At 51.4% G+C, this 25,260-nt stretch overlaps 1 protein-coding gene across 1 annotated transcript; it reads right to left on the bottom strand.

Moving 5' to 3' along the window:
• Positions 1-10,124: 10,124 nt before the first annotated feature.
• On the bottom strand, positions 10,125-24,510 carry cbx5 (chromobox 5). Its single transcript, XM_088922137.1, has 6 exons — positions 24,413-24,510; positions 21,679-21,780; positions 17,218-17,425; positions 15,943-16,183; positions 15,183-15,283; positions 10,125-12,962 (listed from the first exon to the last, which is right to left on the bottom strand). The coding sequence occupies exons 3-6, from the start codon at positions 17,355-17,357 to the stop codon at positions 12,821-12,823; spliced, it is 624 nt and encodes a 207-aa protein (XP_088778263.1). The 5' UTR covers positions 17,358-17,425; positions 21,679-21,780; positions 24,413-24,510; the 3' UTR covers positions 10,125-12,820.
• Between the last annotated feature and the right edge of the window lie 750 nt (positions 24,511-25,260).

Genomic DNA, 25,260 nt, shown 5'->3' with positions numbered 1-25,260 from the left:
GGCTCTGGCCCCGCTAGACAGCAATGCCCCTATCCTTTTCCATTTTATCCTGTTTCAACTCATCCTGTCCTATCCCCTCCTATTCTGGTTTGTCCTATTCTACGCTTTCTTAAGTACTGCAAAAACGCACGATGGGTTGGACAACAAAGACATCCTGTGCCCCCCAGCCCACCCCTCATTTACCTCAGGCCTACCTGCCTGACTGTGGCGCAGCGCCTCCCCCCTCCCCCCAGACACCCCCTGCACCCCAGCCTCCTTTCCTCCTTCCTGCCCATAAAAAATTATCCCAGCTCGTGGAGGGCAAACCGTTAGCATTTGCATTTTATTACGGGCCGCAGAGATTTAGAGAGAAGGATATATCAGAGCTGAGCAGACAGGATTAGTTAACAATACATTATCTGCCTTTTATGGCAGCTATAACTCTTCCCTGGGCCAGGAGAGAAGGAGGAGAGGAGGGAGAGGGGGGGGGGGGAGGGTAGCAAAGGGAAAAGACAGATCCCAGCCAATCATCTCTTCCCACAAGATAATGAACCCCAGCACCACAGCAGGCTGACTTTTAAAGAGAATTTTCTTTCTCTTTGTTTTAGTCTCATACTTATTCTTGAATCTGTCTTGCTCCTTGACTGAGTGTTTCTCACTTCTCTTATCTATCTCTGTTTTTCCATGTCCTGCTCTGTCTCACTCTCTCCTGCTCTCTCACCCTCTGTCCTGCTCTGTCTCACTCTCTCCTGCTCTCTCACCCTCTGTCCTGCTCTGTCTCACTCTCTCTCTCCTCTCTCACCCTCTGTCCTGCTCTGTCTCACTCTCTCCTGCTCTCTCAGCCTCTGTCCTGCTCTGTCTCACTCTCTCCTGCTCTCTCACCCTCTGTCCTGCTCTGTCTCACTCTCTCTCCTCTCTCACCCTCTGTCCTGCTCTGTCTCACTCTCTCCTGATCTCTCACCCTCTGTCCTGCTCTGTCTCACTCTCTCTCCTCTCTCAGCCTCTGTCCTGCTCTGTCTCACTCTCTCTCCTCTCTCACCCTCTGTCCTGCTCTGTCTCACTCTCTCTCCTCTCTCACCCTCTGTCCTGCTCTGTCTCACTCTCTCCTGCTCTCTCACCCTCTGTCCTGCTCTGTCTCACTCTCTCCTGCTCTCTCACCCTCTCCATGTGCAGCCTGGAGAATTTCCTCACTGTAGTAAAGGTATTCTGTGGGGGGAATGTAGATACAGGACAACCTCATTTTCCGGCAGATATTTCTATTGATTTTAAAGCACACACAGGACTCTCCTCTCTTCACTGGCTGTATGGATCGACGGAGTTCCTCTCTGTGCCACACAATGATCCCCCCACAATCTCTGCCCTGAGGGATTGAGGGGACTTTAACTGTGGGCGCAATACTTTTCACTATGATCTCCTCGTAGCCTGGGGGACAGTGAGTGCCCAAGTATTACCGGTCGGTGCCTTTAATTATAGGTCAGATTCAGAATTCGAACCTGTAACCTCCCCATTACAAGGCTTACTCTAGAGGACGCCTGACCCCTGTCCTTCCCTCTCATCCTCTCTCCTTCTCTTTCAAAGAGCTTTATTGGCATGGCCGATGAATTACAGTGTTGCCAAAGCAATTACAATTAGCAAGACATTTACAACAAAACATATTATTGAGCGGCTCCCTTCTGGGTCCCGAGGCTGTGTGACCAAAGATCCCGTACTGCGCTGCCGATTTCCCCTCCGCGCGATTGATGGCCCTTCCGGCTCTGGAGGCTGTGGGAATTGTGGGGTGTCTGTCTGTCTAAAACAATCTCCCTCTGCTGCCCTCGGCCTCGTGCTTCCATGCCCCTCTCCTGCTCCGTGTTCTCTCCTCTGGGCCGGCAGGACCTGGTTCGGGAGGCAGGCAGGGGGAGGGGAAGTCCGACTCCAGTGGCTATGTGCTTTTCAGCCTCTGCCTCTCCCGGTTTCCTGAAGAAGGACTGCGGACTCCAGCAATCAGACTGTGCCCGCGCCCCTGCGGGCTCCTCCTCTTGCTCACACACGCACGTCGTGCCCCCACGCCATCCCCCATCCCGGCACCGGCCGCCCAGCTTAGGAAAGACCAAGCCCGGCTGATTTTTTAATCGCATGGAGCGGGCGGGTTGCTTTTTTACTCGCGTTTGTGCCCACACGCCGGCCTCCAGAGTCCATCCAGGAGCCAGAGGCGCACTGTACGGTGATGGACGGCGCAAGCATCTCGCTGCAGCACCAGCAGCGTGGGCCTCTGCTGTAGGCCCTCAGTCTAGGCGCCGTCGAAACACCCTGAAGGTTTCGAAGGTGACAGAAGGTGGCATCTTCAAAGCCGTGTTGCGGCTTTAATGTGAAAACCACTGAAACGGTTTATTTTCCTATTTACAGCCCCGGCAAGAAACTGCAGGTACAAAGAGGTAAAGGCGCATATCTCCTCACAGTGACCTCCCTGGGGTATAATCCCAGCCCACCTTCCCGAACATACGAACGGTTTCATAAATTATGCACGGCTCATATGTGTGCTGTGACATGCAGGGAAGGTGATAAATAATTTATGATTTATCTCAATCTCAACATCAAGGGTGGGGGGGGGGGGCGGGGAGTGAAGGTCAGGTTTTTGGGTTGCTGTTTTAATCTGCAGACGTGGGTATTTTCCCACCTGCTAATCCTTCTTTTTCTCGACAATCATTTTCTTGGCCTGGGGTTTGCAAACAACGGCCCCACCACCATTCCCCCCTCAGATACCTCACATAAAACTGGCATGTTGTAGTAAAAGTGCGATAAAGTGCGGAACATTGCAGCATGATCATGGCAATGCACAGAGAAGTGTGGCAAAGCCCAGTCAGCTCGTGGTGTGGTCAGTTACAGGGATGATAAGGCTGCGCACACACGCTGGTTGAGCTTTCTGATCAGAGGATTATGCCAGAGGAGGTTCAGGCTGTCTCCAGATGTCAGAAGAGCACGGCCAGCCCGCGTGATCAAGGAGAGAAGCTGCCCCCTGCTATAGTCATGCGACAACCTTCAACCAACTCTGTGTCACATCACGAAGCGCTCGGAGAGACCCGAGGCAGGATGCAAGAGTGTGTGTGCACGAATCTGTGTGTTCATGTGAGTGTGTGTGCACGAATCTGTGTGTTCGTGTGAGTGTGTGTGCACATCTCTGCGTGGTCATGTGAGAGTGTGTGTGCACTAATTTGTGTTTCGTGTGAGTGTGTGTGCATGTCTCTTGTGCATGCATTTGAGTGTGTGTGCATGTTTCTGTGTATTCATACGTGTGTGTGCACATCTGTGTTTATTCATTTGTGTGTGCACGTCTGTGTGTATTCACATGAGTATGTGTGTGAGTGTGAGTGGTGTATGTTTCTCCACCCCAGTGGCCATAGCGGTGGGCATCTCAGGGCAAGGGAGAGAGAGCAGGCGGTTCTGGGTAGGGGCACACGGGCGCAGGGGCGCAGGGGGGCAGGAGGATGGAAGGAAGGACATGAGGGGCACGGGTCTGCGAGGTGCTGACAGTGATTGAGGCTGCTCCCAGTCCTCTGTGCCAGAGCGGCTCTCCGCAGTCATCTGTTTGTGTTTATGTGCTACAGCAGACTCCGCTCCGCCTGTCGGTCGGGGCCCACTGGAACCAATTTGTGCAGGAGGTTATGCTGCAGCTGCTTGTGCAGAAGCACACACACAAACGCACATACGCCCGCACAGACACATGCGTGTACACCCCCCCTAAATTGGATCACTAGGGAGCCCATTCACCCCAGATCAAATCAATTCATGCTGACTCCCTCAGAGATCCTAAATCACTTGAGGCCAATGAGAAGACATGGTAGTAGTCCAGAACGAGAAGGCTTGTGTTCCATTATTAATTGCAACATGAGATGTTGCTGACGAGAGGCTAAATTAGCGAGGGAGGGGGGCTGTGGTCAATCACTGGGCACTGGGCACTGGGCACGGGGCACTGGGCGCTGAGGCTGTGCCTGATCTGAACTGGGCTCGGTCTTGGGGTTCAGCCTGCTGCTGCTCTGCTTCATCGTCTCTCTATTGCTCATGCCAGCAAACTCCTGTCCTTCTGCCGGTCCGGAACCATGTCCTGAGCGGGAAGGCTGCAGCCGCCGGGATCCGCGCTCCTGCACATCGGCACTCTGCACTCTTAACGGCCCAGCGTCCCGTTGTTTCTCCCGAGCTCGCCTGCGGTAAGGAAGCGAATATCCCTGCCTCCGCCACCCCCCTCCCTCCTCAGATAAAAACAAAGCCAGGCCCCTCCGAGAGAATGACTCCAGCTCTTCTGCACACAGAGCGGTTTTAAAAGCCTGTCTTTTATAACCTCTCCACTCACCCCCCACCACCACCACCTCCACCTCCCTGCCCTCCCCTCCAAATCCCTGTCCTGTGGTTAATAAACCGGAGGGCCTGAAATTTACTGGTGACCTTTTGCATTCCATTTGGAGCAGGAGCAGCCTGGAGATCCTCTGCTCCCCTTCCGCAGTGAGTCATCCAGGGAGGGAGACGAGGGTGGGAGGGAGCAGGAGTGGACAGGGGGTGTCGGGGGGGGGGAGGAGGCTGGGGTTTGCGTCCAGCTCTCTGGCTGTTAAATGCCCCCCCCCCCCCCCGTCACCTCCCTGGCTCCCCTTGGAATTTGGATCCATTTTGCTCCAGAGAGGGATGGAGAGAGAGTGGAACATGGCGGCTCCGGCAGCCTGGCTTTCTTCTGAGACATGGAAGCCGTGGAGCTGCGGGTGGGCTTGTCTGTACCGGAAGGGATTAAGGAAGGAGCTCTGCAGTGCCGACGAGTGTTGACTGCTGACAGAGCTCCTCACCGGCTGTGGGCAAAACTCCAGGCACCACAGGGAGCAGGCTCAAGCACCTCCGCTGTAGGACGCGCCCGTGTGTCTCTCGCAGGGCCAGATGCAGACGCTCTAGCAGGAAGGGTGGCGTCTGCATCTGAGGCCTGCGAGAGACACACTCAGGCTTCTGGTCGAACCTGTCAGGGTTTTGCGAATGTACAGCGAGCTGCAGGTCCGACCGTAACCTAGAGAGCAAGAAATCATCTCGGGTTCCCCGACGGGCACTCTCCAGGTTAGCATGCAGGAGATCCCAGAGACGGAGGCTGACGGTCTGCAACCAAGCCAGCCAACGGCGCTGGGGGTGGAAAAGCCCCATTTCCCGGCACTCGCTGGGAATTCAATTAACCTGGAACAGAGACAGTTGTAAACGGAAACCAGAGATCTGCAAGCGCTGAGGGGGGAGGGGGGTGTCACCGCTTGGAGCAGCTCGCCAAAGCCCCGGCCAGTTCAGAAACCACAGACAGCGCAGCTCCCATCACATGCTACCATTGCGCACCCAGTCCCCCGCGCTGACAGGCCAAAGGCTGAATCACATGCAGCTCGTTTGCCGAAAGACCTCAATGCAACCTTTCATTAGCCAGAATCAGCCCAAATCAGACGTGACTCTGACCTGCGCTGAACCCAGTGCCCACTGCGGAAACAGCTATTTCGCCATCGGTCTTTCAGTCATGTGGGGTTAAGGGATCAGGAGAACCATGGGACATCTAACCGCACTATGAAGCATGTGCCAGTCTCCCTGAAGCAGCTTTCTGCCAGTCCTGCATTCCCAGTGGGTTTTCCAGAAGGCTGGAAATATCCACACATGAACCTGTGGAGTGAATAAGAAGTAACTTGAGCATCCACAAATTAAACTTCTTTACACAAAGGTTGGTGGGAGAGTGCAACAAGTTACCCAACCGTGTTGTTAAAGCCAATACCCTGGAAACAGGACGCTAATGATTAACTACCGAATTACTTAAATGGGCCAAACAGCCTCCTTGTGTCTGTGTCTGTATGTCAATTTACAGGAAGTGCTTGATAGACGTAGGCCGCAGTCGCTAGTCCATCACCGTGACATCCAGATGCCACATCGAACCCAGGACTCTGGTGCCTCTGGCCATAAAAACGCAAGGTCATGGAGGTTTTCACAGGGCCTGTCCTGAGAGCCACGCTTGCCCCAGAACTAGTGACTCAGAGACACGTATTGGTTGCATATTGAAAAACTGCTTGCAAGATTAACAAAAATCTCTCTGGTTATGAAAAAACGCTGCATGGGAAAAAGGATTTATAGGCCCTTGGGGGCCCCAGTAAGAATGCCCACTGAGAGAGGATGGGGGGGCACTGTGTATCTGTGCCAGCCAGGCATCTGCCCTTCCTCCCACGCACCACAATCCAGTTTAATTGAAGCCATCGATCATTGAGAGGTTTGACGAAAATTGATGGGCTTTTCTTCCGAGAGACAGAAAGAGGCAATTTATTGATCTGGCAGCTGTTGCTAATTACTCAGATGAGCAAGAGAAGAAAACTTCTTTCTGCAGTTAGCCCTTCAGAGTACCAGGCTCCAGCACAGCCAGGAACTCCTCTCTCTCCAGCTCTCCGTCTCTGTTTCTACATCTTTATCTCTCTATCTGCATGCACAACACAAAAAAAACAGTATAAGTGCCGTGCACCTTCTGGATGCAACTGGCATGATTGCCTTCATCGGGCAAGGTGATGAGATCAGGTGTATTATTTCTGTGTCTAGGTATCAACCAAAAGAATCGGAATAAAGGATTTCATTAAATACAGGGATCTTAGGCTAAAATGATCTGCGTGGAGTTTGCAAGTTCTCCCTGTGTTCACGTGGCTTTCCTCCGGGTGACTATTCATGAGTGACTGGTCTTCCTTCTCCGCCATGACCTGGGATTACTCCAAATCCAGCTCTCTCCTGGAGAAGATCCTGGTCGCATTTGGGAAGAAGGAGGCGTTGGGGGAGCATGGCGATGGCACAGTGGTCAGCATTGCTGCCTCACAGCGCTGGAGCCCTGGGTTCAGTTTTTGGGGTGCTGTCTGTGTGGAGTCTGCATGTTGTGCTGTGCTGGCATGGGTTTCGTCCATGTGCTTCAGTTTCCTTCCACAGCCCAGAGACATGCTGGGGGGTTAACTGGATTCTGGGAAAAGTGTCCCTGTTGCTTGCCAGGATAGGTAATGGTCCTGGACGATGGATGATGGCGACCATGAATTGGACAAAGCAGATAAGAAGATGGATGGATGATACACTAGTAAGGCCTCATTTAGAATGCAATTTGGTCAGCGCATTGTCTGCTCTGGCATCAGTCTGGAGAAGAGCAACCAGGCGTGTTCCTGAGCTTGGGGAAAAAAAACTACTCAGCGCATTTAAAACCGAGAACAGGAGGTGCTTCTTTACACCAAGGGTTGTGGGAGAGTGGGACAAGCTATCCAGCCATGTTTACAACTTCGATATTCTGGCTTCGTTCGAGAAACACAAGATGAGCTTCTTGCACTCCCCAGGTTTGAAGCTTCCAGGGTTATGTTATGCTCTCATGAATCCGCTGGGTTCAGCGTTATGTAATGACCCCGCTGAAGACACAGGGAGCCATTCTCTTGGGGCGTAAGGGTGGCATTTGTCCCCACACCGGGCAGGCACAGAGTGGCTCCTTTCCCTACGTAGGAAATGGTGTGCTCGTTGATAAACTCATGTAGATGCATAAAATCATTTGGTAAAAAAAGTGTGTTATAAATCATAATAGTGTTTACACGTCACAACTAACAGTGTGAGAAGTGTGCTCTTCGAGTAAGACGTTACGGGCTGAACGTGTAAAGTTTTCTGTCTGCAATTCATAAAGCGTTTGCGCACGCCGATCTCGGGGACCTGCTGGCCGCGAAGACATTTCTGGTGCAGGCTCGCCTTAACTTGGGCGCCCTCTGCCGGTGTAATAATCCGCGGCCCCATTACAAAGAATTAAAAAAACCAAACTTCGATAACGCAGAGGGGAGAAAAATAAGGAAAACAGTGACACCGAGGCCTAGGAGAAACTGGAAATAGTCGGAGCCACCCGGCATTCCTGCTAGTCCAGTAATTACAGTTTATTCTTATTTCACTCACTGATATACAGAGTTTGGCTCCAAAGTCACGTACTGTACGGAGCTACCTGTTCGCGCTGTTCAAATCAATATTTGAAAAGGAGAAGTTCAGCGGCCCAGAGGGAACAACTCCAGACTGCACCAGAATACCGGATCCCGTTGCTATGGGCAACGGAGAGAGCACCGGGGTGAGGGAGCTCTTCCTCGCTCTAAGGGACAAAATCTGCTGAAAGTTTGTCTGAAAACTCAGAATTGGCGGGCTCTGCCCATCAATAACGGGGAAACGCACAAATAAATAAATCAAGGTAAAAATAAATACGGCACAGGTTTAACATTCAGGAATATGAAGGGTGCCCTCAGGGGAAGGCCAATGGCTTGGGTGTAGCTATTTGGTGTGCTACAGCGAATGTCATACAGTACATGTACGACACATGAGACAAAGAGCTTGTGTTTCTCCGATAGAACAAACAATTCAGGGGTACAATCTGCATTGTCTGTGTCGACTGCAACTGTTAAAATAAGCTAAAAGAGGAAAGTTATATAGTTTGGGAGCTGAAAAAGGGGTCATTCAGCAATAACGGACAACCCTCCCGCCGTTAGTCTTTTAAACCGATGGCTGGCTGTAATTATACTGACTCTTTTACAAACACAATTACCGTTTTTTTTCCCGCCTGTGAAAACAATTATAGTTTATGTACCTAGTACATTTCGCATTTCGAGATGCTTTTCTTCCGAAACGCAGCCAATTAATTTTGGAAGGGGAGAAATCTAAATTTCTCTAGATATAAGGCTATTTTGCCATTTCCATTCTGGAAGTGTGTAGTATGAGTAATAAACCACATGCCTACCGTGCAGATATCCCCAAGCGTACAGCAGGTGGCGCCGCGTGTTTCATGTTGCGGGTTGGTGGTCGCTGCGGCAGTAACGCCACTTTCCTTACAAATGAAACCTTCTGTCACACCTCCCGGACTGTTTAAAAACATACATAGCAACATAGCAACACGCAGGGATCAGCTCCAACCACGTCCGCCACTGCCTTGACATCGCCTGGTCACCTCCACACTGACCACACCTGCGCCAGGTCACCTCCACACTGGGCACACCTACTCCAGTCATCTCCACACTGACCACACCTGCGCCAGGTCACCTCCACACTGACCACACCTACTCCTGTCACCTCCACACTGACCACACCTGCGCCAGGTCACCTCCACACTAGGCACACCTACTCCAGTCATCTCCACACTGACCACACCTGCGCCAGGTCACATCCTCACTGACCACACCTACTCCTGTCACCTCTGCACTGACCACACCTGCACCCAGTAGCCTCCTCACTGACCACACCTGTGCCAGGTCACTGTTGTTCCTGCCATTCATTGTTCCAGGTATTGTTGATCCTGTAGGTTTGTTCCATGTCTGTCTGTACACCAACACTGCTGCTGTAAAACAACTCGCCCCCCTATTTGACTCTCTCTCACCTCCTCACTGACCACACCTGGACCTGGTCACCTCCACACTGACCACACCTGCACCAGTCAGGTCCTCGCTGACCAGACCTTCACCGGGTCCCGCCATAGCTGAAAGTTCTGGCTGTGCCGACAATCTTTTTAAATGATAATTCTTCATGGCCAAGTCTGTCTTTCAGCTGCTGAGGCTCAACATGCTAAGTTACTGAACATTCAAATGAGCAAAAGGATGATTTTGCTTCTCCCAGAGTTTGGACCCAAAGCACCTCTACATGTGTAAAGCAGTTTCCTACTCTCTATATGAAACACATTTCTTAATACAGCATGTTCCAATGGGCAAAATGTCCATTTTTCACTATCAAGTCTACAAGTCCACCCTCTACACCCCTTATGATCTGATTCTCAGATTGGATCTGTGTTAAATTACATTTTTTAAGGTCTGTTTTAGTGCTAGTCACCTTTTCTGCACCTGTGACTCTCAACATTGCCTATTAACCTCTTGTGCTTTGTTCTTGTTCAGGGACAGAGATCCTCAAACCTCATACTGGTGAACACCCGTCTCCTCTGGTTTTCATTCAAACTGAGCCCAATCAGTGAGACTAATGGCTCAGGAGTTGCAAGACTGTTATAGATTTTTACTTCTCATTTTCACAGGAACTTGGATGGGGTTAATGCATAAAATGTCAGCCACACAAATGAATTAAGACCCCCCCCCCAGACACACACACAAACACAGAGTTTAAAGCCAGGAAAATTATTGAGAAAACAATAAAAATCGTTTTTTAGAATGTTGAAAACTAAGTTTACTAGATTTTGATACAAGACCATACAAAAATCAAAAAGTGCAGAGCAGTCTTTTACATTAACACTTCCAATGACATGGTAACGTACACAAACGCTGCACATTTTAATACGTTGAGATTTAAGAATTTTTTAAAAAAATTAAATGTTTAAAAAATGGAGTAATTGATGTATGTGCTGGAGGTCAGGGAGGGGGGGAGGGGGAGGAAGGGATGTTTACAACATTAAAAAAACAAGTGATGTTAATACTTTTAAGCCACAGACTGCTAGGAACACATTTCACTATAGTCAACACCAAAGATTCTAAAACCCTGTTTTTGTTTTGTCTCGGGGAGGGTATCCCACAACACAAAAGGCTGAGGAATACCCTTTGCATTATTAAAACACGTCAGAAATACACCTCCATCGTTCCCAAACTGCTCCAGTCCACAAGAAAATGAGTCTTGAAGTTCCCCGCTAGCAACGTGAGGTCGGCCTTCCCGGCTCAAAACGTGACATCCGGAGGAGCGACTGGCCGCTGTCCAGAACCCCAGCCAGGGTGTGCAGGCTCCCACAGGAATTTTACACCCCCCAATTCCCGCATGGAAGCCGCTCGGCCTGAAGCATGAGGTCAGCTCCACGTGCGACTCGAGAGTCTCCTCCAGGGCGGTCCCGAGCTGAAGGCAGCAGCGATGTGAACGGGCGTGATCGGAGTGGTGGGAGGCAGGGGTTAAAAATTGATCCGATGTGCACAACTCAGGCCCGGCGCTTGAACAGACCTACTGCGTGGAGTTTTACCATTCGAGCTAAGCGATTAATGGACAAACCGGATGGATGAATGAATGAACGGTTTCACTAAGAGGGTGGCACGGTGGCGCAGCAGTTAGCATTGAAAACCCAGAGCAGGACCTTGGTTCAATTCTGGACCCGGTGTGCTGTCTGTGTGGAGTTTGCATGTTCTCCCCAGGTTCATATTGGTGCCTTTAGGTTTCTACTCTGGTTTCCTCCCACAATCCGAAGACCTGCTGGCTAGTGAAGTCGCTTCTACATAAACTGGCCCTGGTGTCCGTGTGCGAGGTGTGAGGCATCCTAATAACCAAACTGCTGCTGGTGTAACGAGACCTACAAACCCCGCAGGACTGCAACCCTCCGAGACACGGCTGTACGTCAGGGTTCCCCCAATCCTGGGCCGCTGAACCCCTTGGGCAACAGCAGGAGATCACCTCCACACCCCACCACCACAGCTAACCACTCAGCTTCTCCAGCCAAGTGCCTCCAAAGCCACCATTTTAGCAAGAGCTGCAAACGACATCAGGAAAAGATCTACCTGAACACACGCGAGATCTAGTGAGTTAAAGTCACTCGGAAGGAAAAAAAAAACAGAGGTCGCCGAACACCAGGATAGGGGAATCCTCGCTTTAGCCCATGACTTCAGTTCCAATTGGGATTTCCTGATGCAAAGAAAAGTATGGCTTTGTTCTTGAGCTCGATTTTGAGAATTGCAGACAGTGTAGGGTCAAGGCAGTGCGGGCTGAGACGCCAGCCTGTTGCTCCAGACCTCGAAGAAAGGGACAATTTAGAGTAGCCAAGTGAGGCTTTTCTGCTTGTCCTTGGGAGGTGGGAGGAAACTGGAGAACCTGGGGAAAAATCCAGAGGACATGGGGGGAACATGCAAACTCCACACAGATGGCACCCCAGCCCAGAATAAGAGTGAAGAGGCAGCTGGACTAAACCTATCACAAACTGGTTTTTTTCTTACTTGCAAATGCAGCACCCCAAGGCCCTGTGGCTATTAACCAGACCGCCAACACCACCACACTCCTTCCCAGGGTAACAGTCCCGCTCGACCGTGTGCTCTGCTGAAACTGTGGCAGATTAGAAACAAGAACTGCGTGCAGCCCGCGGGAAAGATGCAGTAGGCCAACAAGCCATGACACCTCATTAAAAGAAAGAGTGGTGTAGGACAACACTTACCCACCGGCAGCGAAGGGGAGACTGTGCGTAGACAGGCTCAAATATCATTGTCCGACACCTCTTGTCTAGACATCAGTGTGCACAAATCTCTTTAATTCTTATTCTTCGTCTGCCAAGCCTTTCTCCTGCCTTTGTACTGAAGCTGGGGCAGGACAGGCCCAGCATGTCCGTACATCATCACCGAACAGGGCACTCTGCTGAAACCTGCTGACCTACAGGCTCCTTGCAACTAAAAACCCTACGCTACTGCTCCTACAGGCCTACCAATACACAAAAAAAATAATATATATATATAAATCTACAAAGAGCACAGTTGCGTCAGGCCCCATACCGACAGGCTGTAACATTTGTGACCAAAAGAAAACTATAAAAGGAATGAATCTGAAAAAATACTGAAAAAAAAAGACATTGAGAAGCATGATGCATCCTGGGACACTTCTAGCTGTCAGTCTACCCTCCCCACAACCCCACCCCAGTCACTCCCGTTGTACAGTTTTATAAAAACAGCCCGGGTCACTGTCATCGTCGTCGTCTTGGGTTTCGTGATGAGCGGGCAGTGTCTCTTTGTTGTGTTTCGTTTGTCTGTAACCAGTCCATTCAACCACGGAGAGGGGAGGGGGGTCAGGGGTCAGGGGAGCGAGAGTCTGTCTCCGGCTCGGCAGCCCCCTCCCCTAACCCCTCCCACGCCGCTTCTCGTTCCGCTCCCCCCCCAGGCCCGGCTCAGACGTTCACCGTGCTTTTCTCCTTCTTGTCCCCGTCCTCGTGCCAGGTGAGCCGCTCCTCGTAGAAGGCGATGACGATCTGCGGACACTTCACGTTGGCCTCCTTCGCCAGGACCAGGTCGGCCTCGTCTGAGTCCTTCCTGCGAACCGAGACGCACAGCGCTGTCAGCCCCTGCGCTGGCGGGCCCACACGCCACACAGCCACAACACTCACACACCAGCTCTCAGTGGCACAGAGGCGTCTCAGGTGTTACAAGCTGTGGGGCTCTTTTGTGTCAGCGAACCATCCATCCACCTTCTAACCCCTCTATAGGATCGCAGGGGAACTGGAGCCTAGCCCAGCGAGCAACAGGCACAAGGCAGGGTACACCCTGGACAGGACGCCAGTCCATCACAGAGCACACAGACACACACACCAGGGCCAGTTTTCCCAGAAGCCAATTAACCAAACAGTCTGTATTTGGACTTTGGGAGGAAACCGGAGCACCTGGAGGAAACCCTTGCGAACACGAGGAGAGCATACAAACTCCACACAGACAGCACTCCAGGAACTGAACCCAGGGCACCAGCGCTGTGAGGCCGTAATGTTAATCAATGTGCCACCGGGACGCCTCGACTTCTTAATATGAAGCATAATTTAAATCCATCCTTCACGCAGAGGACAAGGAACTGGTTTTGCTACACTGGGATTCAGTGGAGACAAACATGAGACTTGCATTTTAAAGGGAGGCATACAGACGTGCAATACCTCTGCTCACCCCGCTGTGTATTTAATTAAAGAGCTGCCTCTTTAAGAGCAATCAGTCTTCCAGAGGATGGCTAGCAAAGAGTTTGCAAGATTTATTATCCTGATTGCTGTGCTCGCGGTTGCTACACGACAAGGCACTGTAGCTGGGGGAAATCCAGCCTTCCGTGCGGAGAAGATGCGACGGAGGCTGAAGTAAAAACACCTGAAGGTTTCAGATCGCAAAGCAAATATTTCTGTAGCACTTGGTTGCGACGCCACAAGGACCGAGGATACAAAATTCCCCCCACACCTTCTCTGTATCCAGGGCTTGGTTTGGGCTTTCCTCAGATCAGACTGTTTTTTTCTGATGTTTTTCTTTCTTCGTTTCCTATCGTGGGTCACCAACCCATCTTAATTCTTCACCACGCTGCCCCCACGCCTCCCCACGCTCTGATGTGCTTTCACCACAGCTGGCTTCACTAAACGCGTACAGGAGCCCTGTCGGTAAATTCCCACATCCACACACACAGGAGCGACAGCCCGCTCAGCCAGGAGCCCGTCCGGAGGAGCGCAGGATGGGAATGTGAGCTAACGCCGTGGAAGCAGGAAATTAAAACTCGGAGACTCGGATACCAGGTTGGAGCCTGGACAAACACCTCAGAGATGATGTCTGTCGGACAGAGGCAGCTGGGTTTTTGAGGCGGGAAGTAAAACTAAACTATACATACAAAATGGAAAACTGCGAGCCAGAACAGGCTACTTATGGAAAAGACCCCAGGTGTTTATGCCGATACTTGGTTTACATCTTCTGCACAATGGAGACGCACTATAAAAGGCAAAGAATATTAAGACAATTTTTAAAGAATCCAGAAGTCAAGCGAGTTGACATTAAAAATGAAGACCGCACGATTAAGGCCTCATTTACAACCTTTTTAGTCTTGAACAGAGAAGACTACAAAGAGGATCTGATGTAAATACTCCAAATCCTCAAGGGGACCGGCAGTCAACCCCACAGATGTCTTCAAGATCAATAACGAGACACCAGCTGGAGGACAAGCGGAAACAACACAAAGGAGCGTCTGAAACTGAGAACAAGAGGAACGTCTTACACAAAGGGTGGTGGGAGTCTGGAACAAGCAACAAAGCCATTCTGCTGAAGCTGATAGCCTCACGTTTTTGAAAGAAGCCAGGTTGAGGTCCTGGGATCAGCTAGCTATTAACTACCGAATGGTCTCCTCTGATTTGTAACCTATCCCAAGCTTGTAATCGAGACCCAGAGCAAACTGATCACAGCCCAGGCTCCAGCGCAGACATCTGTATTTCCTTCCTTGCGAGAACCCTCCCATTTGATTCACCCTTCTCTACTTGGCCAAAACATTTGTAAGATCAAGGAGGAACAAAAATTGGTGGATCTCATCCGGACTATAAAATAACAGTTTGTCTTGTGAGGGGATCAACAAAGCAAATGCGTTTTAGGTAAGTACATTAGCACTCAGCTAGCTCTTGGTATGGACGCTTTTTGCTGACATTGGTCTCGGATATCATCAAACCTGCACGCGTGCCCACACACCCCTCCAGGCTCCCCGTGGGGCTCCCCTTTTCCGGAGCGCCGCAGCAGCAGAAACACACTCACCACTTCATGAGGAACATGAGGTCCCCGCAGGAATCTGTAGCGCCGATGATTTTCTCCGGTTCCAGGCCTCTCTCGAAGCCCCGGGCTATCAGGATATCATCCTAAACAACAAGAAGGAAACTGCCTGCCTTCAAACACAGAAGAGCTCTGCAGCACGATGATACCTGCCTTAAACTTTTCTCAAATAAGAAACAACCTTCGCTACAAGAGGGGCCGCAATTAGCTTTAAAAAAAGTACTACAACAAGGATTGCCTTACTACGTCTTCCTAAAAATCAACAAATGTTTTGTTACACAACCCCAATCTGGTATGGCCAATTGTGGGTTTTCGTGTCTTGACTGCAAACAAGAGTCAGGAAGTGCTAGCAGACTCCTCAGCCCTGCCCACCTCCCAAGCCACTCACATTCTGACACATCACTGGCCTATACTGGAGAGTAAGTGCTGATTGGAGGAGAGTTCCTTCCCTCACAGGAAGCTCCGCCCCATACCAGAGGGTCAATGCTGATTGGAGGAGAGGAGTGTCGCTCACAAAAAGCGCCACCTCATACAAGAGCACGAGTGTGGATTGAAGAGGCACATCCGCCTGCATCCACTGCCTCGCAACAAGTGACAAGACCCAGCTTGAACCCACAACCAGAGCTCAGGCAAGTACCTTTACCAGCTGAGCCACCTGGGCGGCACCAGTAGCTATTTTATTTCCAACGTCAAAGACGAACACAAAGACACCGCCATTAAAAAACCAGGCGGTTTCGCTCCTTACCTCCTTCTTCTTCTTGGCCTTGCCGTCCTCCTCGTCCTCCTCGGTGGAGTTTTTCCTCTTGGCGCCGGTGCCGTCCCGCGAGCGCCCCCCCGCCGCGCCCGTGCTGCCCCGGCTGCCGCCCCCCCCGCCGCTGGGCGTGCCCCCGCCGGCGCCCGCCCCGCCCTTCTTGTACGTCTTCATGAACTCAGCGATGAGCTCCGGGCAGTCCAGGTTCTTCTCCGGCTCCCACGTGTTGTGTTTGCTGCGGCGCGGGAGGAGACAAGGAGACACGGGAGACAATTCCGATGGCGCGCTGATGTGCGGGGGAGGGCGTTGCTCGGACTCATCCAGAGCTCCCCCAGTTCCCCCGTCTCACATTCCCGACGGATCCCGGACCTCCCCGAGAGGTTCAGGCAGCCCCGGGTTTCTTGCGGCAGCAGATCTTCCGGGTTTCGGGAGCAGTGAGGAAAATGTATTTAATCTGTCCCGACATCCACTGCGCTAACCCCGGTGGGTAACCCTAATCCACACAATTAAACCAGACTGGGCAGGACAGGGAATTATCGGTGCACAGCAGCTACAGCTGGCAGACATCTAGTGTCAACTGAACAGAGCAGAAGGCCAGTATAATCACTGACCGTCACGACCAGCCCTGGGACGGCGAATCTGAGCTCCTTCCCCCAGGGCGTTGATTTACACCACCTAGTTCTGGTGCACAGAAATCTGAGATATCCTTCATTCCCACGGCTATTAATCTGCTGGCTCTGGACAATTTGGGGCGGTGCGGTGGCTCTGTGGCTGGAAGGTTGCCGGTTCACATCCCGCGGCCGGCAGAGGAATCCTACTCCGTTGGGCCCCTGAGCAAGGCCCTTAACCCCAGCTGCTCCAGGGGCGCCGTGTAAATGGCTGACCCCGTGCTCTGACCCCAAGCTTCTCTCCCTGTCTGTGCGTCTCAGGGAGAGCAAGCTGGGGTACGCGAAAACACAAATTCCTAATACAAGAAATTGTATATGGCCAATAAAGTGATCAGATCTACTCTAGATTTTAATCAACTTATGCTTTTTTTTTCCTTTAGAGAGGTATGTTTCTCCCTGTTAATGCGTTCACGTTGTGGCAAAGCAAATTTCTCATCAGGAGCCATAAAGGAGGGGGGAGAGGAGGCACACAGGAAGAACCAGGATGCCAAAAATAAAACCCAGGAGAAAGGAGAGCGCCAGCGAGCCGGGAGGGGGGATCCCAGAGGGTAAGAGAGGGCGAAACAGGCGGAAGAGGGGGGTGAAAGAGAGACCGTCTTACTCTGAGAAGCCCTTCCACTTGAGGAAGTACTCCACACGCCCCTTCACGACCCGACGGTCCAGCACCTTCTCCACCACATACTCTTCCTCCTCGGACGACTCCTCCTCCTCGTCTAGACGCCGCTGGTTCTTCTTACCCATGGCAGACTATGCTAGACAGGCGGTCGAGCAGCAGCAGCAGCAGCAGCAGCGCGGGGAAGCGGCGCCCTCTGGTGAGCAAGAGGAACAACTACATTCAGAGATCCAGCGTGGCTAAGCTGTCTACGGACGGGGACAGGCTTCGGCCCACCGCATGACAACCTGTCCCATTTGGACCTTTAACCCCTTGAGGGCCATGCAAAACTGACTTTTCCTACCGAATCCTCCTCTTTCCTCTGAAGTTCCAGAGCTTCACCCCCGGGTGAGTTACACACTCGCCACATTTTCATCCTGGCTAAGGAAGTAAAAGTGTTTCCTGTGCAAACATACAGAATGGTGCTCGTGTGCACAGGCGACATGGTGTTAAATGGTGATAGACCCTGAGGAGGATTTAATCCCTAAAAATTAATAAGGGTCTTGACATCCAGCTCTCAGATACTCATACAATCCCCCACCCTCAGCAGGACTGCTCCTGCAGCACTGACTCCTCTGAAAACGATTCGGCCATCACTCATATGGAGTGAAATGAGATCGAACTGTGGCTCTAAATTCACTACAGTGTCAAATTACATACAGTTGCTCCAGTCAAATAATAGGCAGGGCAGCACAGTGGTCACAGCACTAGGACCCTGGGCTCAGTTCCCTGGGTAATTGGTAAAATTGGTCCTGATGCACGTGTGTGTCCTGTGAGGGACTGATCCCATCCAGGGTGTACCCTGCCTCTTGCCTGTTGCTTGCTGGGATGCAACACAACGACTCTCCCACGACCCCGAACTGGATGAAGCAGTTAGCAGATGGTTAGCAGGGTTGCTATAATAATAGCAATTCTCCTTTTATTGCCCAGAACACCTTTCCTCTTTTAACCTTCCAAAACACTAGTTTTGGTTGAAATCATATGGCAAAGGGAGGCCTGTCCATAGCAGAACTGAAAGCACCCATCAGCAGGAGGGGTTTGGTGAGGTGGGGAATGAAACCTGAAGACACTCAACACGGTTTTTTTTAATTCCCCAAACGCCCCCAGGTAGCAGCTGCGGGGACAGGGCACCAGACAGGCAAAGCTGGGAGGGGCTGCGGCAGACACCATGGCCCCTTGCCAGGCGCACAGGTGTGCCCACTGCCGGCGCCATGCCACAGCTGAGCCCAGACTAGCCTCTCCCAGCCATGCGGGCCGAGCCCCCCCCCCCACCCCACCCCACCCCACCCCGCCTTCCAGTTTTCCCCAAGCTTGCTGAACCCCCACACCACACCACACAGTCGGGAGCCATGGCGGTGCAGGTGAGCGACACAGGGAATGAGGAAAAAGAAGCCAAATCCAGGATCCGCACTGAGGAGGCCTATTCATCATCATCATCATCATAATCCTTACACTTACACAGCACTTTTCTGGACACACCACACTTACGCTTCACAGGTAATGTGGACTCCATTCCTCTCACCCAGATGACGCGCATGCACACCCACACACACCATCACTGGGGAGGAGAACAGAGTGATGAGGCCAGGTCATAGATGGGGGTTATTAGGAGGCCATGACTGGTAAAGGCCGGGGGGAAATGTGGCCAGGACACCGTGGTAACACCCCTACTCTTTCTGAGCAACACCCTGGGAGTTTTAATGGCCCCGGAGAGTCAGGATCTCGGTTTTATATTTTATATGAAAGCTCCTATTCTTATTTCTTTTGCTTTTTATTTCTATATAAAAGTTGTTTTGTTTTTTTAACATTTGGTGCAGAATGAACCTCTACCAATGCCTGATTAAATATAGTTTGCTTTTTAAAAATCTTCTTTGGCTCCCGAGGAGTAAGAGGTTGGAAATGAGCGTTAGCTTTCTGCTTGAAGCTGGGGTTTGGGACTCCCCGATCCTGGGTTTGAAGCTTCAGCGTGGAATCTGAGCAGGGAGCCTGGCCAGCACTGAGAGTGCTTATAAACAGTGCCCTGGACACCGCTCACTGATCTCACAAAGAGCTTTATTGGCATGACTGATGGAATTGCAGTGTTGCCAAAGAAGAGCGATTAACGAAATATTTACAAATATTTGGAACACTAACTAATATTTGAGAAGGTCTGTCCCTTTTCCTCAGGCTGTGACAGGAGATTGTTTACCAGACTGCAGCTCTTCGTTTCCTTCCTCAGTTTCTATGTCCAGGCTGTGGTCACTGAGCCTGTCCCCTCTGTACAGTCAGGTCTGTCTGTGTCCAGTTTCTATGTCCAGGCTGTGGTCACTGAGCCTGTCCCCTCTGTACAGTCAGGTCTGTCTGTGTCCAGTTTCTACGTCCAGGCTGTGGTCACTGAGCCTGTCCTCTCTGTACAGACAGGTCTGCCTGTGTCCAGTTTCTACGTCCAGACTGTGGTCACTGAGCCTGTCCTCTCTGTACAGACAGGTCTGCCTGTGTCCAGTTTCTATGTCCAGGCTGTGGTCACTGAGCCTGTCCTCTCTGTACAGACAGGTCTGCCTGTGTCCAGTTTCTATGTCCAGGCTGTGGTCACTAAGCCTGCACTTCATTGGGGTTTCCCCTCATTGTCTCTCACGCTGGTCAGCAGCACTGTGCTTTTAGGGCTCAGCAACACCCTACCCCCTCACTACCTGTACCTGAACCCCGTCAATGAACCAGGCACCTCGCCAAGGCACACAGAAAGCAGGTCAGGTCAGATTTTGACAGCACACCGTTTACATTAGATACACAGCCTTCCATTGCCTATGAGCGACAGACAGACCGCAACATGGCAACATGGTTGACAGCACTGGGGAAACTCTCTGGACACAAGTGCAGAAGTGTGGGGGGTGGGGAGGCTTGGAAGTCTGGTTGTTCTGCACGGCCACATAAACCACTGCAACACCTCAATTCTTCTAAGAAGGGCTTTGAAAAAACTACACTTCTCCTCGCCAACACACACAACCCCCAACCCCCATACGTGCCTGCTAGCTCCTTCCTGCAAAGCATTACCATTTTCAAATAAGAACATAAGAACAGTTACAAACGAGAGGAGGCTATTCGGCCCACATAGCCTGCTTAGCGCTTGACACCCCATTGATCCGCGTGCAGTTAAAACTGTGGGCAGGAGGTGCGTTCTTTAAACGGAGGGAGGTGGGAGTGTGGATTAAGCCGCCCAGCTGTGTCGTTGAAGCTGATGCCATGGTGTCTCTCAAGAAAGAGCTCGATGAGATACTGGGGTCAACTAGCTGCTAACTACCCAACAGGACAGATGGCTCAAATGGCCTTCTCTCGTTTGCACTTATTGTTGAACGAGAAAGCGTGACAGACTAATTACGTCCTGCTTCTCGTGTTTCCCAGTCGGGCTTCACCAGAGAATGCACGAAAGGGGGCAGACAGGCACACACACCCACACCGAGACCAGTTTTCCCCGGAGACAAACGACAGGCATGTCACTGGACAATATGAGGAACCCGGAGCACCTGCAGGAAGCCCATACGAACACGGGGAGAGCATACAAGCTCCACACAGACGGCACCCCAGGAACTGAACCTGGTTCTCCAGCGCTGCGAAGCTGTAATGCAAACCACTGCGCCACCGGGCCGCCTCACTACTCTCAATATTAAGCTTCGTTTAAATCAAAGGACAAGGAGGACAAGGAACAGGCTTTGCTCCACTGGGATTCAGCAGAGACAGACACGCGAATTGCATTTTAAAGGGAGGTATACAGACATGTAATAATGCTAATCACACTGTTATGTCCTTAATTAAAGAGCTGGCTCTTTAAGAGCAAATCAGTAATCCAGAAGATGGCTAGGAAACCATCTGGGAGGAAACCAGAGCACCCAGAGGAAACCCATGTGAACCAGGAGAAAACATGCAAGCTCCACACAGACAGCAGCCCAGGTCGTGAAATCGACCCCCGAGCCCCAGTGCTGCAAGGCTGCGAGGCTGCAATGCCGCAATGCCAACCACTGCGCCAATCTGCTCCTGATTCACCCCTTGCAGTACATGAGTACATTTACAGTACAATTCCCATCATAAAAACACACGATGGCAAAACATCTGTTACCACCCTTGGACAATACTCCGGCCTTTCTGTCATCTTGTAATGCAGCGAAGCACTACATTTCCCGGAAAACGTGTTCCCTTTTAAAAATCCTGTGTGTATATATATAGATAAATGTATGGTACATATGCTGTTTCATATTAAAAAAGTAGTCTCTCTCAGCTGCGGCCACAATAAGGGAGCTGATGGCAGATCCTGTTTAATCAGAAAATGCACATCACAGGCTGGAGCATGGGAGAATACACATTTCTACAGCAGGTGAATTTCCCTCCATGCTTGTTGAACAGGTGGTTAAAGAGCTGGCCTAAGCCTTGCGCACTTACTGCAGATCCTCCAGGCCTGAAGACTGTGGTCTGTGCCAACAACGGAGAACAGTTCCAGGGGTGTCAGTGCCCCCACGGGAAGAGCTCAAGTCCAGCTGCAGCCTGAAAGCAAAGGGTAAGCAAAGACAATTCAGAGCCTGGGGCTGCCACAGAGACGAACGCAAGAAGGTCTGGGAAAATCGGGGAGGAAAACGCCTTCGACCGCTTGTGCGCAAGGAGGAGAATACTCCTTAAAAAGCATGAAGCGCGGGACTTCATCTGGGAGAGCTGCAAACTTCGGGACAAGGCTAGGATTCATTCTGTTGAGGCTCTTCCACCAAGCAGAGTCCAATTCGCCCCTCTTTTACACGGCCGGCCGTTTCACTGGAGGGATGAGGGTCTGAGGGGGGGGGTATGGCTGCAGAGTCGCGCTCGCGCCCTGGAACCCGTGGCCACAGGTCAGGAGTCCAGAGCCTGGCCGCTGCCCCCGAAGGGCTTCTGAAAGGGGTAACCATGTGGGGCACGTGCTGCCATCTGAAGGTGGCCTTGCCCACAGAACAATGACAGGAAAGGAAGCCCCTGCGTTACACTGAAAGGATCCCCCCCCCCCTTCTCTGCTGATGGCGATTCTTACAGCTGCTTCCTTTGATACAGCTGATTTCTTTGACTAGCTTGCCCATCAGTGGGGAAACAAGACGCCAAAGAGTTAAAGCGCTCTTCCCAGACCGGCAAGCATGAATATGTATGAATCAGCCTATCGATTTTAACGCTCACTTGCGCATCTCTCCAGTTAATCCGGCTCTCCTTTTCTCACCTGGATAGACATTTTTTTGTTGTTGTTGTTGTTGTCCTGTACGTGTTTAATAATAAAAAAAAAGGCAGGAGATGCAGGAGCCGAAGACGCACCTCGGCCGTGCGGTGCGAGAGCCTGGCTCTCCACGACGCGTGTGGATCACCCGGTGGGGGGCTTGTAACACGTGGAGGTGCAGCGTGATACACATTTTGACCAACATTCAGAAAAACCAACGCTGGTCGTTAATATTGCACGGGGTGGGGATACTTTAATCAGACTCGTCAGCAATCAATCCAAAACCGATACCCCCGGATTCATCAATGGGGGGCGGTCCCCCCCTCCCCCCCGTGAGATTATCGGGCTCTACGCTCCCCTACAAGGTCTTTATCCTTTTTCAGAAGGTGCCACGAATGCTCTCGCCTGCGCTGACTTCAATCGCGACCCCACTCCCTCGCAGACCCAGTGTCCGCCAGACCCGGAGCTGAACCGACGGCTGGAAATCCTGAACTGGAAGCGGAAGGCTTCCCGATCGAGCCCGGGGGAACACTCTCCCGATCTGGGAGCTATCTGACCGTGTCCGATGAGCAACCCTTTCGCACACCCACAGACGCGGCGTCAGAGGCGCTCCGCGGTTTAAACTGCGATGCCCATCATACCCACCAGATGCGGGGATCGGCGCCACTCTTGATGACCTACATTAAAAAAAAAACGTCGCTGCTTGATTCTTTCAATGGGGTGATCGGTCCCCGTTACCGACTTGCAAGATGCGCACCGCCAACCCGCCCTGCGAATTTTTAAAATCCTTTACAAACACAAAATCACCGAGCTTTGCGTTTCCGGCTCCTCTCCACTCGGGACCGTAAAGAAGTTTGCCGGAGGGCTTGGATTCACCCACACCAGTCTCTTATCTTACTGAGAGACACCGGCACCCGTTTGTTTGTTCTTTCCCCCACGGGTGGAAAAAAAACAGTTTTGTGTTCCAAGGGGAGGTTTAATTCCCTCGTCACGCCCGAGATTTAAGGAGCGCGCTGAGCTTTCACCGTGACCAAGGAAAGGGCATTCCTTTTAAAGGCTTTTACACCGTGCGCGTCTGTTGGCACGGGGGGGGGGGGGGGGGGGTCATTTTCCTGGTTAAAAAAAAACGCCAGCACAAGTTCGCAAGCAGAACTCAACATAACGTTCAGTCCCTAACCCAGGCAACCCGATTTAAAGTCACAACACCGTTTGTGAGGCGTGCAATGCTCGTCACAACACTCTCACTAAGGGCTGCGCTCCATTCACTGCCTTATCGGCTTGAGAGAGACACGGGACGAGATTTATTTATTTTTTTCAGATTTTACTCTGGAGAAGCATGCCGGGCTCCGGGAGCTCCGAATGAATTCACACAGAGAGACAAGACAGGGGGTGGGGGCAGAGAGCAGCACCGCTTATCTGCAAAAATCGCCAATCACCAGGCAAATTGAATCGCTGCACACAGTGGAGGTTTTTTTTTAGAAAAGTAGACTCCATGCTTTATCTGTTGTGAAACCCGCCTTCTCCTGTAAATCCCAGTTTATAACCCCAATTTGCAATACAAACACACATGGCCGTAACGCAAATCACCCTGGCACAGGAAGTCCCTCCTCCCTGACGCGTCTGTGATTTGTACGCTTGGTGCAGCGACCCCGCCAACGCAGGGAAGGCGCCTCTCTGAGTGGCCGAGGCGACTGTCAATCAATGTCGCTCTTCCGCTCGGCCCGACACGACCCCACCCACCTACCTCCTCCTCCTCCCCCCCCCCATCTTGTTTCTTTCAATCCCGCCGCTTTCACATAAGAGACGTGAACGAAGAAACGTTCAAACCGACCCCCCCCCCCGCCGCCCACCATAAAAACTCTCTTTCGCACGTTTTCGTTAACATAGCGCAGAGTAGCCTACCCCTCAGCTCTTCGCTGGTGCGAACTGAACGGGAATTTGGCTCACCCAGTCGGTGAAGAGACCGTCTGAATCCAGGAGAGAAAACGTTACGACCCGATCCGCCGCCGCAGCTGCAGCTCGAGCGCCTCTCCGACTCTCCTCCTGACTGCGTAGACGCGCGCGCAAAAAAAAAAACACACAATAGCTGGAGCGCGCACGCGCACGCAGGGAGCTTTGAAGGGGTCCTTCTGCGATAATAAGACGGCTTTCCCCCGCTCGCGAGGATGATAAAAATGCTTCAAATAATAATAAAATAATAATAATAATAATAATGATGGTGATGAAAAACAAGATCATGCAAAATCTCGACCGGGACCATTTTCCCTGGTTCTCTGAATCCAAACAAGTAGGTTTAGCTGATGCGAACAAGCAGTGTGTCTCGGGTTTAGGAATTGTATCTCTGACGTTAGGAGCTGTATTCATTGGACCTAAAAACTGCTGTGAAAAATAATAGGAAAACATACTTTCAAAGTGCTTAGAATGTGCCTATTGGCAAAAAGCGACAGCCTAGCTAGCTGTATAGCTGCTGTAACAATTCCACGTAATACATCTACCACTAATAATCATCTAAAATGGCATGTTTCTGCAGTTGCATGGGCCAATATTGCTGGGTGGCAGATTTCTTTGGACATTTCATAAAGACGATGTTCATGTTTTATTGATTTAATTGACACCTTATTCACGCAAGTACGCGGATCTCTTTTTTTCCACGGCTATTTTTTTTTCCCCACAACACGACTGCGTCACCGGCCGCTCGGCTTCCCCAATGATTGGCAGGAAGAGGAGCAAATCGGATTCCGACTTCACAACACGGGGGGAGTGCGATTGTTCCGACAATATTGCTGCGATTGGTT

This window comes from Atractosteus spatula, chromosome 1, assembly GCF_055471065.1.
Source record: "Atractosteus spatula isolate fAtrSpa1 chromosome 1, fAtrSpa1.hap1, whole genome shotgun sequence".
Classification (NCBI taxonomy): Eukaryota; Metazoa; Chordata; class Actinopteri; order Semionotiformes; family Lepisosteidae; genus Atractosteus; species Atractosteus spatula.
Note: the sequence above shows the minus strand (reverse complement) of the source record. Positions and strands in the feature narration are given on the sequence as shown.

What these genes read in the sequence shown, in the direction of transcription:
- cbx5 (XM_088922137.1), bottom strand. Translation starts at nt 17,357, where the DNA reads ATGGGTAAGAAGAACCAGCGGCGTCTAGACGAGGAGGAGGAGTCGTCC. An exon ending in AAGTGGAAGGGCTTCTCAGA is followed by an intron (nt 16,184 to 17,217) that starts GTAAGACGGTCT and finishes CCCGCGCCGCAG; the next exon opens with CAAACACAACACGTGGGAGC. An exon ending in CTCATGTTCCTCATGAAGTG is followed by an intron (nt 12,963 to 15,182) that starts GTGAGTGTGTTT and finishes CTCGGTTCGCAG; the next exon opens with GAAGGACTCAGACGAGGCCG.